This window comes from Homarus americanus, unplaced genomic scaffold (assembly GCF_018991925.1).
Source record: "Homarus americanus isolate GMGI-L3 unplaced genomic scaffold, GMGI_Hamer_2.0 scaffold36734, whole genome shotgun sequence".
In the NCBI taxonomy this organism is placed as follows: Eukaryota; Metazoa; Arthropoda; class Malacostraca; order Decapoda; family Nephropidae; genus Homarus; species Homarus americanus.
In genome coordinates, this window is record NW_024733126.1 from 11,488,141 (window position 1) to 11,506,067 (window position 17,927).

The 17,927-nt window shown below is 40.8% G+C and overlaps 1 protein-coding gene across 1 annotated transcript in view; it reads right to left on the reverse strand.

The window, feature by feature from the left end:
- LOC121869354 (homeobox protein Hox-B4-like) overlaps positions 1-15,496 on the reverse strand; it is a 36,542-nt gene extending 21,046 nt beyond the window's left edge. Inside the window, exon 1 of the mRNA XM_042370686.1 lies at positions 14,188-15,496. Within this exon, the coding sequence (XP_042226620.1) occupies positions 14,188-14,686 (499 nt within the window). The 5' untranslated portion in view covers positions 14,687-15,496. The remainder of the gene's footprint in view (positions 1-14,187) is intronic.
- Positions 15,497-17,927: the final 2,431 nt, after the last annotated feature.

Below are 17,927 nucleotides of genomic sequence, written 5' to 3' on the forward strand. Positions count from 1 at the left end.
ATTATTTTACCAATTAATAGCCCTTAAGGTCGCTATTACGTTTACTAGGACGCCCACTTCCCCCCTCTCCACCCAGCTGTAAATTGAAACCTGATTCTACTGTTGAGAAGTGGAGGGCATTCGAGTGCCATGCTAACCAGGCTGCCTCTGCGTTCAGTGGCTTAGTGTAATGGGTTGTATCGACGCTGTACCAAATGGACAGTCAGGCATATGGGACCCAGTATTTAACTATATACTTGACACAAATATAAACTTGATTGCAGTCGTAGCGAAATGACATCTCATGTTGCTAGATGGTGCCGTTCTTTAAGCTGTGACCTTAGCATTTGACCTCTGACAGTAAGACATAACAGGTCCAGGGGTTGCCATGGACAGTTTATATAAAGGCTGTGATAATAGCTAGTAATTATCATTTCTGATGGTAATTTAAAGTCCTTCGGGTAACAGCATCCAACCAGAATTAATATCTGACTTTTGAGGTTTACAGAATAGACCATCACAAAACAACACAAATATAAACATCACAAAATTCAACACTAATTTCAGATAAAAATTCACACGAGTCACTAAAATTAAGAATTAATATGCCGTTTTGAAACTAATTTACATTTTTAGTATCGGAAATAGAATAAATTAAAAAAACAAACATGAGATTTCCTGTATCAAGAATAAATAACATGCGGAGTATAAAAAAAAAATAGTTAAAATCATGAAACGACCACTGGTACAGCACAACAAGTATCCTTCCTTCCCTCCCCTGCAGAACAAACTCCTTTAGTGATGAAATAAATTCATCCCGTCGGAAATTAAGTACCGCCAACCACCTCTTCTTTACGGCTCCTCCTCTTTGTCTTCACGCACTCAAGATTTTCACGGCCATTTGTCCTCTCCCGATGCAGAAAATCACACAGAGCGTCTTGGAAGAAGCTGAAGAAACGACGGCCACGCATCTGTTTTTCTACTGGGTGGGCGGCGTGTGCGGGGGAGAGAGACAGTGAGGGAGTGAGAATGATGGAATAATAGACATACTAAGGGAGATAAAGAGAGAGAGAGAGAGAGAGACTTTAGGAATGAGAGATAAACTGAAGGAGAGATACAGACCATGGAAATGATAAGACAGACCGAGGGAGAGAGAAACAGAATGATAAGCAGAGAGACAGAGTTAGGGAGAGAGAATGGTGGAATGATAGACAACAAAAACAGAAAGAGAAAAGGAAATAAGAGTAAGACAAAGTGGGAGAGAAAGAGGAATTATAAATTGCTGAAGTGCACTAACAATACATTATAACATCACACACACACACACACACACACACATAATCCAGTATCTCTTAGTTGTGTTCCTCAGTCCTTTGCTTCCCTACACAACCCTCGTTTTGTCATATGGGTCGTCCAGATTGAGGTAAAATATCTAGTCTATCAGATGTGGGAATAATTTATGGCAAGCTATCTCGGGTCGACGCTCCTGAGATTGTATCCACTGTATATGATGGTAGATATATGTGTGTGTGTGTACAGTCCCCTTCCCTAGTGCGTTTACAGGGGTTTGTCTTATAAACATTCCATAAATCATTGCATTGAGATATTTATTTTGTTTTAATATTGTTTTACTTTGATTCCATAGTATGTTTACTGTTGTGAGTTTTCTTCTGTCGAATTCAAAACAAACACAGGGCTGTCACGCTGCACTAAACGTGATGAGACCCTGTAAATGCATTAGTGAAGGGGACCGTGCATCTTGACTGTGTTGTTATAATGTATTACTGCGCTTCAACCAGTAAGATCTTTAGCCGCTTCTTGGTTAGTACATACACGAGCTATGAAAATTAGATATGAAGATAAATAGCTATACACAACAGAATTTGATTATGAGAGTTGTACTGCGAAGGTTGTACACTAGTTACTGTTCAGTCTATAGGTTCTGATAATTTACGGGCGACGGAAGTTTAGGTGATATGATATAAGTAATAATATTGTAAAGAAGGTAAGATTATGATCCCGACGATGCCACATGTTCGGGAAGATCATCGAGGGGTAGAACATATACCTGTGGGCAACTGTATTATCTTTTTCTTTTTTCCGAAATTTGTTCAGATTTTTCACTTATTTACTGCTAAGATTTGAGGGATACCATTGAGGCCCTGTGTTGAGGCCCTGTGTTGAGGGCAGGTGTTGAGGGCAGGTGTTGAGGGCAGGAGGTGAGGGCAGGTGTTGAGGACAGATGTTGAGGGTAAGCTTTGAGGATTAGTGTCGAGGGCAGATATTGTGACCCCCACCTCAAGTCCCCCCTCCCTCCTCTTCGTTCGTCTCTTGAGGAGGTTTTTACACGTTGCTCATTAAAAACACATTATCCTAAATGGCTCCCGATCACCCGTAAACACCCGCCACTCTACGTAAGTCGAGGCCGAGTGTCAACACGCCCACTAGGATAAGACCCAGCTCGAGTAACACTCCAGTTTGTACTTGACGACTACATCCTGTTTTCTCTACACTAAAAGATGAAACCCACCTGAAGCAAATATTAGGCTCTGATATTATTGTTCTCTGTGAAGTGTTTATAGAATTCGTCCAGATATCTTACGAGAGACATTATACTAGTTTTCTTAATATACATCAATAACCATAAGGTCGAGCTCACTAATTGAATATGGTCGACTATAACGCAGTCTGGCAGAATTACAGTCAACTTAAAAGGTAGATATTATTGTCCAAATACATATGTGTTCTACAAGTATTGGCTTTTAAATGAGAAGCGCGACCATCGAATGAAAATGTGATACAGAAACTCCAAACAACGAAACAAATGCATAAAACGATGTATTCTAGGGATAACACGGAGCGACAGACGGGGAAAGAAATGGATAAAATATCTCAAACCAAAGAAGATGTTGCTGTGACGTTTCAGGTGTTAAAATGATCATGAACAGATCATCTTGCAAACAGAATACATCAACAACGGATCAATAAATTCTCAGCAACATTCTAAGGAGATAAAACAACAAAGAAAAAGACTAATTTGCATGTGAACAAATGAAAATCCGGAAATGTACGAGTCGCTCAGTGGGAGTGAAGGTTCAAGGTAGAGTTTCTGGAAGCAGGCGAGGGAGGTCATCCAACAGTGTAGCAATACATTCTGTTGATGATGACGATAACAATGACTTGATCTGATGTATAAATATATGTATCCACCAGACACCTGTAAAGAGATGAGGGGAAGGGATGAGAGAACACGGGAGGGAGGCGAGGACCAGGTCTCAGGATGTTCTCACCAGGAAACACAAGGCGCAGCTACCGGTGTGTGGAGACGTAATAAGAGGGAAGGGCTCACCGCCTCGTAAACAAAGCTATGAACGACTACTTGTGGGAGTCTAAAGATACACATTCTTAATAACGGAGAGGCCGTCCCTCGTACTCACCCAGGCAAGTAACACTAACGGTAAAGACGGAGATGTTTACTTCACAACACTCTTATGTCGAGTTAAAAGCCGCACAACGAAAGAGATTTTAATAATTCAGATAATGCAAACCTTTTTCAAGCCATTTGTAAGAATCACAGTTGAAATTTGTCCCGAGCACCATTTATGGCACGAGATTGGGATCTGACCTTCAAAAATCCCTTCCGAAAGACAGTATATCTAGTTACAGTCAAGTATCAGAACAAATTGGACGGCATAGTGGCTGCCAGTCTTGCACTGTAGCTCAAGTATACTACTTAGATGTATTCTCACATTGCTAATTAAAAAGGAAAAATATTAGCTCATAAACGTATAAGAAACCGGGTCTTTGCCCCCTTGTGGCCGGCCGGGACCCCCACACTAGTAGCCTCGCCCTCGGTAAATCATCCTAATCGACGAGTTTACAATTCCTTGAGTGATTTATTTGAGGAGCACTTGAGGTGATGCAGAGTCCACATGACAGCTGGGGATAAGACGACCCGTGGCAGGAGAGCTGATGGCGGCCCCTCGTCGAGTGCTTGGAGAAGGCGGATGATGTAGTGCCTGTGATTATGGCACTGTGACCCGCTGGTGCCACTATCAGGCGTCAGCGGCTAGTTTGAGGCACCAAATGGAAAGATTTTCTTATTTGTTTGGCTCCAGTTGTTGTTCAACATTTTGGATTATAGTTTTTAGCATTTTATGGTAATTGTGGCAATTTGTGGAAAATGCAAGAAATTCTGAATTTATACCTGCAAGATGTTATTCTTATTGTGATTGGCACTCAAAATATGATCTAATCAGTAAATAATAGTTTAAGTTTTTCTACTAGTGCAGTATTTGGTGATGCTGAAGTTTGATACCTTGATCAAGTTCAATTTTATGTGTACAACAGACGAGTATCTAGTGGTTACCTTTATAAATGTCTACAGGGTTTTTTGTCATATATTTTTAATATTTACATGTGTATGTATATGTGTATATATGTCACTGTGTGTGTCGTTTGTTGTGTGAGCGCTTGTGTGTGTGTACACGTATAGTTAGTGGTGCGTGTGTGTGTGTGTGTGTGTGTGTATGTGTGTGTGTGTCGAGGTATACATGTGGGGAAGGTAGTGTGTTAACACAGGCGTGTGGACGCAGCTCAGTAAATATTAGTGATAGCTGAGCCCGGCTTTCAGTAGTCTCACGCCGACCTGGACGGCATATTGGCACGAGTCTTATTTACGAAGCTTAAATTGGCCAGATGTATCAACTAATTTAGATCACACGTGTAGCACAGATGCACATGTGTATGATATAAGTTTGATAGAAATATTTATATCTTAAGGTAGACTACAGTACAATAGATGTGATCTGTAATATCTCTCTCATATTACAAAAATAATACCATGAACCCAAACGTCTATATTTACAACACAAGTTGCCATATGTTTACTAATGAGGCAGCACAACCATACAATTATAATATCAACGTTATCTCCCACACGAGGTTATAAAAGTTCCTCTTGTTTACATGGCAGAGTCTGACGTGTCACTAAATTACTGTCGTTTGATAGCTTGTGGGAAGGAGATAAGGACAATAATAATAACAATAATGGTAGTATTCAAGTTCAATAAACGAACTGCAGATAGCATCAAGTGGTGACTGCATTTTATAGAGTATGTAGTTCACGCAATACACAGTACTTTCTTACATATTGTATTATAGAGAAACGTTGAACCTCCCGTCCACTGGCTATTATCTTGGATGATTAAATTTTTCCTACCTGTTGCATTACGTACAATGACACCTTCACAAAATGCAGGTCTCTCCACTCTTATACTCACAGCTCAGGTAATTTTTCATCGCAAAAGAAAGTCAACTGACAATTACCTCTCATCTCGCAAGACAGATGGAGCCCAGCACAACACAAACCTCACTCGGTTCCTCCTGCCTCTCTTTTATAGACAGAAGTTGGATGTCTACTCCTCACCCCACACGTTAAATAGAATTTTAGTTGAGCACAAACGCCGGTCCTCGCAAACTCTTCCTTGTCCATAGCCATGGAGATACAATCCTCAAACTACACTATAGACAGATAGACATAATCCGAACATAGCCCCACCCGCCACAATGACCCCTTCTATATCTCCCCATCAACCCTGACTCCCTTTCACCCACCCCATCAACCGTGATCCCACTTCACCCTACCCCATCAACCTTGCCGCCTTCACCCTCCCCCATCACCTTCAATAGATAAATAATCCACAGTTAGTTGTGTCGCGGACTCAGCGTCATCCTTGCGGTACACCGTGACCACCAAGCGTCCACAAGTAATGTCCCTTCTTGAAACTGCTTAAACCGCAAACTGTTGCCTCGCGTCGGCGTTACTCAACCCCTCGAGGGAACTTTCAGAGTTTTAAATAACACACAGCTCCTACTGCAGTGCTTCTCTCTCAATGTCACGTCTCGGTAAGATTGCATAAAAGAAATTTCCCACCAACACCATAACCACCATCACCACCGTCACCACTATCACCACCCTCAAGAGAAGTTCGTATGATGAAAAATACGAACAAAATAAATATAATGGTTTTGATAACTATCTATAGGAGTAAATGCAATATTACACACAGACATTAACCCATATTATTAGACGTTAATGAATCATTGCTTGTTCACATATTTTAGTAACCACTATAATAATCTTAACAACATATGCCTACGATTAGTTACTTAGAATTCTCACAAAACTCGATTATTAATTAAAAAAGACAGTTCCAGCATCAGGAATCATAGTACACTAGATTCTCATTATTGTACAAGAGGGGGGTAGAGGCTGGCAGTACTGTACCTCATGTGTGTTGTGTTTATCATATATACTAAATTCAATAAACTACTTGCCTTACATGTACCCCTCTCACCCCACTCTCTTCCCGTATACATTACATCAACCTCGGCAGGCATGCTAAATCGCGTCTCTCAAGCAGTATCTCCCACCCATCACTCTTCACTCCCTAAAAAAATCCAGTTTATAGAGTAATGTAGTTAATGAACCATACCACCTGTACTCACACCTCATTAAACCTGTATATTGTGCGGTACAAACTGTGTAAGTGTTTAACGGGTGATGACGTCCACAGGTGCACTAATGCCTAGTGGATTTCCTTGATGGTTGAGGAAGCAGTGACGGTGTGTTTGTGAGACTCTGCCATCACGTATATCATCAGGATGAGGACAGGCAGACGCTTGGTGGGTGTGTTGGGTAGTGTAGGGGGGAGACCACTTTCAAGAATGCTATTTACCGATCACTTATGATTTACATAGTTTATTATCATAGGAATAGTTCATGAATGATATTTTTCAATGTGTTATTTGTATTCCCCCAAAATTATCAGTATATATATATAGATATATATATATATATATATATATATATATATATATATATATATATATATATATATATATATATATATATATATATATATATATATATATATATATATATATATATATAATTCAAGGATGTGTTAAATGGTGCGTCGTGACCACAGCTCCACCACCGCGACACAACACATTGCGGAGCATAAAAGTAATGGCACTGTACACTAATTCGTTCTAGCCTTCACCTGCATAGTGTGGTTTTGGTAACCTTGACGAGGAACTGGTAATGAATATGCGCCCACGGAGAACACTACATTGAAACCCTCGAACTTAACATCAAAATTTCATTAATTTTTTTTTTCACTTTAATGCTGGTTGTAGTGTTTAGGTCATTCACCATCACGACAGCCCACATCCACCACTACAGGATGTTAATACCATCGTTATCTACTTATCAACCTAGTTTCCAGGATCCATTGACTCCATCTTCACCTACATCTATCCTCCACAGCCTTCCATCCTAACATCCTGGACCAGAATATCTCACCAGCCGTCCTCATCCTTCTACACACTACTTATAGTATCTCTCCCCTCTTGTCTTCACATCCTCCAAAATTTCTTGTTTGTCATCCTCCGTATCATCCAGACCGCGACACTCTTCATCCTTCAAGCACCCATCAACAGTAGTCATATACGGTTCTTCTATCATCTATCACCGTCTCCTCCCTTACCATCATTCATCTCCCATCACTTCCACTATTACTATCCTCTTCCCTCCCAACCATTCCCCAACAAGTACCATATCGCTACCTTCGTAATCTATCCACCAAGATTAAGTTCCTCCCTCACATCTTCTCCATCATCTAACATATCACTAGAAATACCTTTCCTGCCCTTTCCACAACCACTTCACAACTAATAGTTCTTCCTATCTTCACATCCACTCCTCCTAACTATCCACCACTCCTCCTCCTCCTGTGCACCATCCACTGCCGCCATCCACCACCCTTCATCCTCTCCACCACACACTACCATCCACCACCACCATCACACCAGAGCTCTTCCCTCCCCTCCTCTGCTGGTATCCGCCGCCGCAGGAGAGATCGCTCGACGCGGTGTATTCATACTTATGCTAATGACGCAGCTATCTGATTGGCAGTCACATCGATCATGAGAAACACGTCTATTTGCACCGTAAGACGTTGTTTCAGCAACAGTCGCGACCAAGGGAGGAAGTGAGTCGCTGGCGAGGTTGTCACCGTGAGCTGAGAGGTCTTTAATACACTAGTGGCGAGTGATTGTGGATTATAAGTGTTGACGGGAATATTGCATTACAGGATGTGTCTCTGGCGACTGTTGCATGCTAATGATAAAGTGATTTCCTTAGGAATTTTAATGAACGATGTAGGGATGTTATATCAGTCAGGAGCTCACAAAATTTGTAAACGAAAAAAAATATGAATAAATTTTCAGAAGTAATTTAAGAGAATTAAGGTATTCTATGTTGATCTTAAGGTCATAAGATGCATTTTAAAAATTATTTGGTGATGAACTTAAAGTACACACACTCAAGGCCATCAGATTTTCGATTCGTGAAAATCCTTTACATGAACACTAAATTAATATCGGTGTTAAATCTGTATAAAAGACGTTAAATAATTGATTTATATTAATAACAAACTCCTTTTCTCGTCAAACCTCAAATACTAGTAAACAAATTACCTTAATATTTCTTGGATTATATAATACTATTAAATAAATAGACAGTGATCATGGGATTAAGAAGATGAAAAGTAAAACGATAAGAATATGTAAACAAACAAACATTTACAAAGAAATAATGTCATTAAACATTTCTGGATAAACACAATCAGGCGAGTGTCGTTACATGTTGCGGGAGAGAGAGTATAAACAACATGCAATATTATTCAGCATATCTCTCTCACTCAGGACTACTGCATTCTCAATGATATCCATTTATCCACGACATTACCATGAACCTGTAGAGCCATCACGATGACACTAGCTTATCATATAAAGCACCTGTGATCTCGATAACACCTTCCTAAACACCTCTAATTTAACGACGACGACAGAGCATCATACTAAACATGTATATTTGCAACTCGACTACATATTCTTTGTAATTGTCAATAAAAATCCTTAGACGACACGTTTTTTGTTATATTCAGGAATTATGTAATATCGAGGGTAAATTATTCACATCTCTTACATTTGCATTTCGTGTTCGGCAACAAGAATATTACCATACATCTGTAATGGATTCCCAGTGATATTTAATGCAGTTTTATAGAAAGTCTTTCTTCCTTCGACAAAATGTATCTATTGAATCAGAAGTGTTAATACTAAAGCGATAATGTAAATAATGAATTAAAATTATACCTCAAATTATATAATTAAATCAGTAACGTTAATGTTTTATCGGATATGTTAACATTAAATTGGAAATATTAAATCGGTACAATCCATATTAAATTGGAAATATTAATAATAAATCGGATATGTCAAGATGAAATCAGATATATATCTATCGTAAACTGGAAATGTCAACATTATACCTGAAACATAGGATTCAGTACTATTAATATTAGATCGGTATTGTTAATATCAAATAGGATCCTATCGTATAAATTTCCGTAATGAACACCTGTAATCGGGTCTCAACGACAGATCCATAGAATGACCATCTCCAATCGGCAACAAATTACTACACTTATAATCGGATCTCACCGGCGAAATCCTAACCCTCACCAACCTGTAATCGGCGACAGGTTACTACAATACACACACCTGTAATCGTATCTCAACGACAAAATCCTAACCCTCACCAAACTGTAATCGGTGACAGATTACAACACACACCTGTAATCGCATCTCAACGACAAAATCCTAACCCTCACCAAACTGTAATCGACGACAGATTACAACACCTGTAATCAGATCACCCCCAAAAAAAAAAAATAGTAATCCCAACCCAAACCTTGACTCCAGAACATGGTAGCAGCAACCTCTCAGAAAAATCGCGTCGAATTATTTTGGTACGCTCCTCAGGCCATCGTCATTAGGTTTTACGACGTGTTCTCTGTAATGATTGTCGTAGCCCTAAGCAGCCTAATATAGTCGTAAACAGATGGGAACAGGTTTAGTGGCTGGAGCTGGATGAGGCAGATTCTTGGTGACGAACGGCAAGATGTGGACAGAGTGACGGATGTGTGTACGGCCGGGGTCGGACCCTTGGCGCTCTAACCACGACAGGGACGAGGGAAGATGCTTTTGTGTGTGTGTGTGTGTGTGTGTGTGTGTGTAAAATTATTTGTATCTCTGTCTGTCTGTTTGTCTCTGAAAGTATTTGTATCTGTCTGTCTCTGTCTGTCTGTCTGTCGTTATCGTATTTATGTATATTATCCAGTTGGTAATTGAATTCATAGTGTCTTTCATTAAATATAAATGATATCCACATCACACACGTAGGTTATCCATCACTGTGTCTTTAATCCACCAACTAAGCTCTCAAACTCCATATAGAGTCTTGTGCGAGATATGGATTGTTGTTGTTGTTGTTGTCAGTCGAAGGTAGAATATTAGTTTATCAACAGTAAGAATAATTGTTTTATCTTAAATCTTTCTTTTTAATTTAACGATACTAAATATTGTTTTAGTTATTTTGAGATGTTAGGTTAGGTTAGCTTTGGTTGTGGTTGTGTTAGGTTGGGTTGGGTTGGGTTGGGTTGGGTTGGGTTGGGATAGGTTGGGTTGGGTTAGGATAGGTTAAGATTACATTAGGTTTGGTTAGGTTGGGTTAAATAGGTTAGGTTAGGCTATTTTATGTTATGATAGGTTAAGTAACTTAGTTTAGATAAGGAAAATTAAGAAAAAAAAATAGGTTTGTAATAAACTAATGATGTTACTCATATATAGTTTATGTTTACCTCACTCTTACTATATACTAAAACCTTTATTAAATGTCGTAAACCCTCAAAAAATCGTATTAAATTATCGTTATCAATAAATTATTCCCCCAAACACAAGAGATATATTTCATTAACTCAAGAATTCTATATGGATGAGTGATACATAATACTGTCTAGTTCTGAAGTATATTATGCTCACATGGTAAGAATATATTTTGCCAATGACTGAGACCCATAGAGAGAGACAGACAGACAGACAGACAGACAGGTAACCGAGAACGTAAACACAGGGAGAAAGAGACGACACAGAAACACTCAAGGAATTTTCGACTGTCCCAGAAATCCAGTTGGACCTCCTACATCGGTTCGCGGTTGGTCCATAGACTCTGTGACTGTATACATGGCACGCCGTCCCATCTAAGTGCTTAGTTGGTCCATAAACGGTGGATGGTACAACGCTAATCTTTGGATCTCCCAGAGAGGCAGAGAGAGAGGGGCTACGGAAAGACAAATACCTATTACCAATGTTTAGATCTCGGCATTCGTCAGAGCTGACCTGGTGGTGGCAAGGGGGAAGGTGGTGGACGGAGAATAGACTTAAAAGCAATAAATAAATAAATAATTAAACAAATAAATAAAATAAATAAATAAATAAATTAATTAATTGAATAAATATAATAATAATATTATTATTATTATTATTAAGAAGAAGAAGCTTTAATGACACTATTACGTATATACAAGCTCTAAAAAAACTTTTAATTAAACCGTTTGGTGATCGTATTCCTCAGGTAGTGGAGTTGATTTGGGTTGGGTTTTGATGTGTGAGAGAGAGACAGGTGATGTAGATAGATTAATAGATAAGTAGCAAGATAGAAAGGGATATAAATGAATGCATGTATGTGAAGAAAAAGATGAAACCGTACAAAAAAGCAAAAGAAAAAAGATGGACATGCTAAAGAGGGCGAAAAACAGAAGAGAGGCAAAAATACAATAAAAACAACAATGAAAGCTAAAGATGTAGAAAGACAAACAAACTGACAAACAGGAAGATCACATATCTCTTACAGGATATTTAGGTAATTACTCAACTATATCACTCCCTAATGGTTCAAATACTTTAGAAAGGTTTAACCACATCGTTTTATATCACACTGGTAATTTGTACTAAAGTGCCATATTAACTAGCCTTAAAACCTCAGAATTTCATTTAATTTCACTCTTTAGATCACATGATATTATGGTCCCTTTGAACATATTCTATAATCTGTATCAGAAATCTGGCATTGGTTCTCAGGATTCATAATTTATTGAAGGTGCTTTGGGATAGGAAAATGTAATGAAACCTATTTGGTAACGTTAGCTCTAATTATAGTCTTATTATATTTCAAAAAAATTCAGGGCTTCATAACTATATTAAAAAACTAATTCATCTTTATTTCTCTTTAGATTCATTATATGGAGATTATTTCATCGTTCATTTAATTTTATATATGAAGATAAGTTTACTGAGACGATTTATGGATCTTGAAAATAAATAAAATGTCAAAAATAGAAAAACAATTATGCAGAATTTTCTTAATGGGGAACGTGTATAGGAATATACAGGCCATCGAAAGATTATGTCAGTATTTAAATTATTAACCATTTAATATCTGGGTAATTTCTTGTCTGTTCTATGGTCCCTGGTAGAGTTAAACATAGAAGCTTATGAGAAAAGAAAAGATAAATGGATAAATAAGATGACTTGATGGATGGCGAATGAAGAAAATAATAAGAATAGAGGGATAATCATAATAAATGAACGGACACAACAAACAAATGAAGAGATAAAAAAGTAAATAAACACAGAACGAAATACAGAAACAAAGACAGACACAGATATAAAGTGATAAAGACAAGTACACAGAGAAACGAATAGAGACAGACAGACAGACAGATAAACACAAGCACAAAAGAAACAGAGATAAACACAGAAAACATTGAGAGAAAGATAATACTCGGGAAGACATAATGTGTGTGTTTACTGTAAGGTCCTCAACCCTCTCATGAACTACCACCACCACTACCACCACTACTACTAACACAACCTCTTGCTGTCCTGTCTTGGCTCGTAAATAAGTAACGATTACATTCCTTTTGCCTACTAATATAAGCGTTTCATCTTCCTCACCTGGGCTATTTACTACCTCAAATCACAAGGTATACGTGTTGGATTTCCTCAACCTACCATATAGTTTCTATTACCCATTATCTGTAGTATTGTTATTATTTTTATCTACAGGAAGGTGTAAATAAGGAGCAACAAGTAGTTTTGCTGTCCTAGCCGAGGAAAGAGATATTTTACTCCTACAGAATAATATTGTCTTTTGTTAACGCTGCCTGGTAAACGCCACACATAACAATAATACATCCCACTACTGACTGTCTATTTAGTAAATGTGTACATATTGGTTTTTAACAAGCATATAAGGCCATGTTTGTATTCGTCACTCTACGCAGGGCTGCGGGCTGCTGAAGGATGAATGGAAGTGAAAAATATCCTGGCATTACAGAAGATCAGAAGTAAACAAACACACTTCACGAGGGTCGTCTGTCTGAGTCCTGTTTGGGCTACCATATAACCTTCGCGTGCAAACATCTTAATGAGGTCTTGGTTTCTACCGTTTGATCTTTAGTTTTAAGAGCAAACAAATTTACTTTCTGTTGTAGTAACAAGCATGCAACTGTGTTTTCTTTTGGTATTTGTGGGACGAACAGATATTTTTGTAAATGTTTTTGTTTAAATATGAATGCTTCAACACCGTCATTACACCATAATGAGTCGTCATTACACGAATACTTAACTAAATGTTACACTAACTGTACACTGAGCATAACCAAGATACACCGAGCACAACTCTCCCCCTTAAACATTCTTTCCTGCACAGTATCTAATACTTTTATTTCCCAAGGGCGAGAGACCGTGGGGGAGCTGAGGCCAGGAGGTGTGACGCCCCACACGTGATGTGATGCGTCTCACGGCTCGTTGGTAATTCGAGAATCCTTCCTTAAGGGTAGCGAGAACACGAGAGGTCGACACGGCTAAGGAGGGGGGAGGAGGAGGAGGAAGGGTACACGTTGTATGGTTTATGGCACTCGGATGTTTGTTGCTTGGATGGGCTGGTTGGCTACTCGACGCTGGCTGGCGCTGGGAAGGCGAGGGAAGGCGGAGACCAGTAGCTCGCGGGCTTAGCGTGAGGACCTCACGCGGGCGGTATTGAAATCTCCTGAAGAAGTGTTGATATTTTTTTCTTCTTTTTTATCGTTGTTAGATATTTAATGGGGAAATATTTTTTTTAAGCAGGGGGAAGGAAAAGGGGAGGGGACTGATCACTACTTTAAGGGGTATTTTTTCTTCTTTGAAAATGACGAACAAGACTAACAGTGTGCATTGTATTTAGTGAAGGCTTACCTGACCCGGCGACGTGAATCTTCTTCATCCAGGGGTAGATGACGGGCTGGCCGTTGGCGTCCAGCTCCGTGACTGTCTCCTCTGGTGAGCCTTCCACGCCTCCTGCACCCATGTGTTGTGCCATTTGAGCGCCCATGCTACCGCCTCCACCCGTGCCACCCGCTGAGGGGTCTGGTGAGGCCACCGGGGAACGCGGCGGCACTTGGTGTTGCTGTAGGGGGCTGTGGCAAGGCGCTATCTGGGGGCTGATGTGGGCAGCCATGGGCTGATGCTGGGGCATGACGCACGCCTGCTGATAATAGCCTGCATGGTTGTACTGCATGGCATCGCGCCCATACTGCATACCAGCCTGATGCATGCCATGGTAAGGGTAGTGTTGGGCAGGGTTGTAGTAATCACTCTGGGGCGGGATGTAAGAGTTCTGGCTGTACTCCTCCGGCGGAGGGAACTTGGGGTCCACGTACGGGCCCGAGTTCATCAAAAACGAACTCATCGTCATTAATTTTTGGTGATTTGGACCCAAATAATATTACTTGTGAGCAGTGCCTCGATCGTTGGTTTTGACTCCTCCTAGCACCGACAATTAGCATACCACGTGACCTGCGAGCACCAATACGAGGGGCTCCGTGTGACCCGCGCTGGCTACGTCACCATGATTAATGAATTGAGAGAACGAACCACCAGGGCTGGTCGGGCTCTGCGCGCGTCCCGACCCGACCACCCGACCGATCGCCACAAGTCCCCGATAAGCACTGAGCCCGGGGGTGGAGTTCTCCTGACGACGGGGCAGCAGCAGCTGTAGGACCCGGGGGGCGGGCACCTGGGCGAGGCTGAGGGCACCACCACCTGCCCTAACACCCACTCTCACAAGGCTCACTCACTGCACTGATCGATGGCCTCTGTTCACGTGTGCTTCGTCCAACAGCCAGACGATGATTGGCGTTGATTTACTGCCGGCCGGGCCCCATGTGTGTGTGTGACCTGCGCACTGCCACTGCGCACCTCCAGGCAAGGGTTAACATGCCCCCTCCCCCCTCCTCTTCTTACTTAAGACGAGTGTGTGTGTGCGCGGGCGATGATTGGCCCCCCACCCCACTGTTGGATCCGCCACTCAAGTGGGTTTACTTGGTCTGCCTGCAGCCGCCATTGGCCACACTTGGTCTTCTGTTGACGACGGGAGCACTTGGACCAATTTAGCCCGACGCGTCCGTCGCCGAGGTGCAGCGGTGACTGCTGCTGGTTGTGTCCTGGCTGCGTCACACTGGAGGGAGGACACGTCACTCTCGTCACGGCATCAGCCACTGGAGTATCACCAACCAGGACTTGCCTGTGTGTATATGTGGGTGTGTGTGCGACGGCTCATCCGTCCGTCCGTCCGTCCGTCCCTCACCGATACAATTAGCGAAGTGACAGAGGGCGGTGGGAGAGCGCGCGAGTGGTGTAAGCGACGGAACAGGAGTAGGAGGGGCTGCCGGTACCTCACCTGTGGCCGCCGCCGCCTCTCTCCTCGTCCCCGACCCGCGGAACTCCCTCGAGACTCGCTAGTGAGAAAAATTAACCGATTGTATCGGCGAGTGTTTCCCCACATACCTTCGTCACGTCCCGAGTGTGTCCACCACCAGGCCGCCGACACAGTGCATCTCTTGCAACCGCCTCACCTCCCGTGTGTGTGTGTGTGTGTGTGTGTGTGTATGTGTGTGTGTGTGTGTGTGCCGAAAATTTTAATGAAGGAAATTACTGGTTGTTTATTTACGGCGCATGATAATGAATATTGTTAAAAGTTTCAAGTGAACCTTCGCTGAAATATATATGTATGGTGGCCGAGTGATATAATGATAATGTAAATAATTACTCTCGGAAGTGGAGGACGTGTTAATTTTTCTTTATGACCTGTCTTAAAAACACGAGGTAATTTTGCACTAGTGTACGGAGATATTATATCGGCTAATTGGATAATATTTTATTAAACACCGCGTTTAATGATGATCGTCGGGATCGTGACTTGTATTGTATTTTTAGCACGTATCCCTGGATGATATATTTCAATACTATGCAAACAAATTAATAGATGTGAGGATTAATAATTTATAACCCTAATTTAAGGTCATCCTATATTCTAAGAGGATATTTCCCTGGTTACTGTTTACCATACACCTTATTTATAACACTATACCGCTTCAACAGACGTTATCCAATGCGAAAAACTGTGACACAAACGCCATTTCATAATTATATCATTCAAACCCTGTAATTCCCGCCTGTACAAAAAGACACACACAGACAACACACGAGAACTCTTTACCGCTTCAGAAGATGTTGCTCAATGCAAAATTGTCGCACAAACTTTGCATAATTCGTGGTTTTGGCTCATTTTGCATAATATATGGCTTTGGCAAATTGTTACAACAGCTGTGAGGGGGAAGTGTGTGTGTGTGTGTGTGTGTGTGTGACTGAGTGAGGGTGTGCGGCGGGCGGGGGCGGGTCGACAGCGTGGTGGAGTGGTGGTAGTTGGCTAGCTGGTTGGACCGGACAATGTCGCTCAGCCAAGTTTCAGATTACCGCAAGTGGCATTAGACACCCACGGTCGGAAGTTGACTGGTCCTCCTGCATACCTGCCAATTAGCTCAGACTTGTACCTCCAAACCACGTCGATAATCTCCTATTGATCACTACTCCTCGTTGTCCTTCTGGTATTGTTCAACGACTCTTCCCCTGTTCCTCCTCCACTTAGAACTTCAACATTTACATAACTCACCTGTACAGCTGTTCACGAGGTTCAGGGACAGATAATAATGAGAAAAACACACCTCGTTCGCTTCCTCCCCCCCTTGGTTTTCCTCCTCCTAAACTCACCTCTTCATTCTAATCATATATAGTTTGGCTCCGAGTCCCACCCTCAACATAGTCACTTTCCTTGTGATTTACTTAACTCTTATCTCTCTTTCTCTCCGTCACTCCTTTTATCCATTCCCTATGTAAGTCAGTAAAAACGGCGCTTTTTTTTTTACTCCATCGGCAGAGAAGTGAGTTCAGAATAACTTTGGAAGGCCATCATGATACGAATATAAATAAGATTATTTTTCTGTACAATGTTTTGAAAATTTTTAATGGAACTGTGAACGCGAGTGTAAGTGATTATTATTCGTATATAAATTCAATAGGAACTGAATATCTTTGTGATTATAGAAAAACATTAATTTATATTTCATTATTGTTTAAAAATCCGTTGTGACATATCTAAACATACGAGAATAACAACACCCTTCAAGATGAACTAGACAAAATAACAAACACCATACTCATTTATTGTAGAGACAAAAATATTAGTACAGATTAGAACGTGTCGTCTCAGAAGAATAATAAAAAAAATTAGTGTCCCCTTAGAACATGTGTCGCCTCTAATGACTTTTAAACACCTCCAGGAGAGAGATAGAGAGACAGTGAGAGAGGGAGATGCTTGAAGAAATTACCTTAATGACTCGTTACACCAAGTGAGCTATTTATTACCAAGGAGGTCGATAAGTTCGTCTCAGCGGTACTGTGATTACTTTCTGTTAAGTTGATTACTTTTCGTCGCTCTCTTACTCTACGATTATCTCCGAGTTTGTGTTTTCTCAAGGAGCAGGAGGAAGAGGAGGAGGAATTCGCTGTTCCTTGATGTTTACGCTCGAGTTTTATATTTAGAGCTACAATTTATGCTTCGATATTTGAGGTTTCGTGAATTGATTAATTTTCCTGTT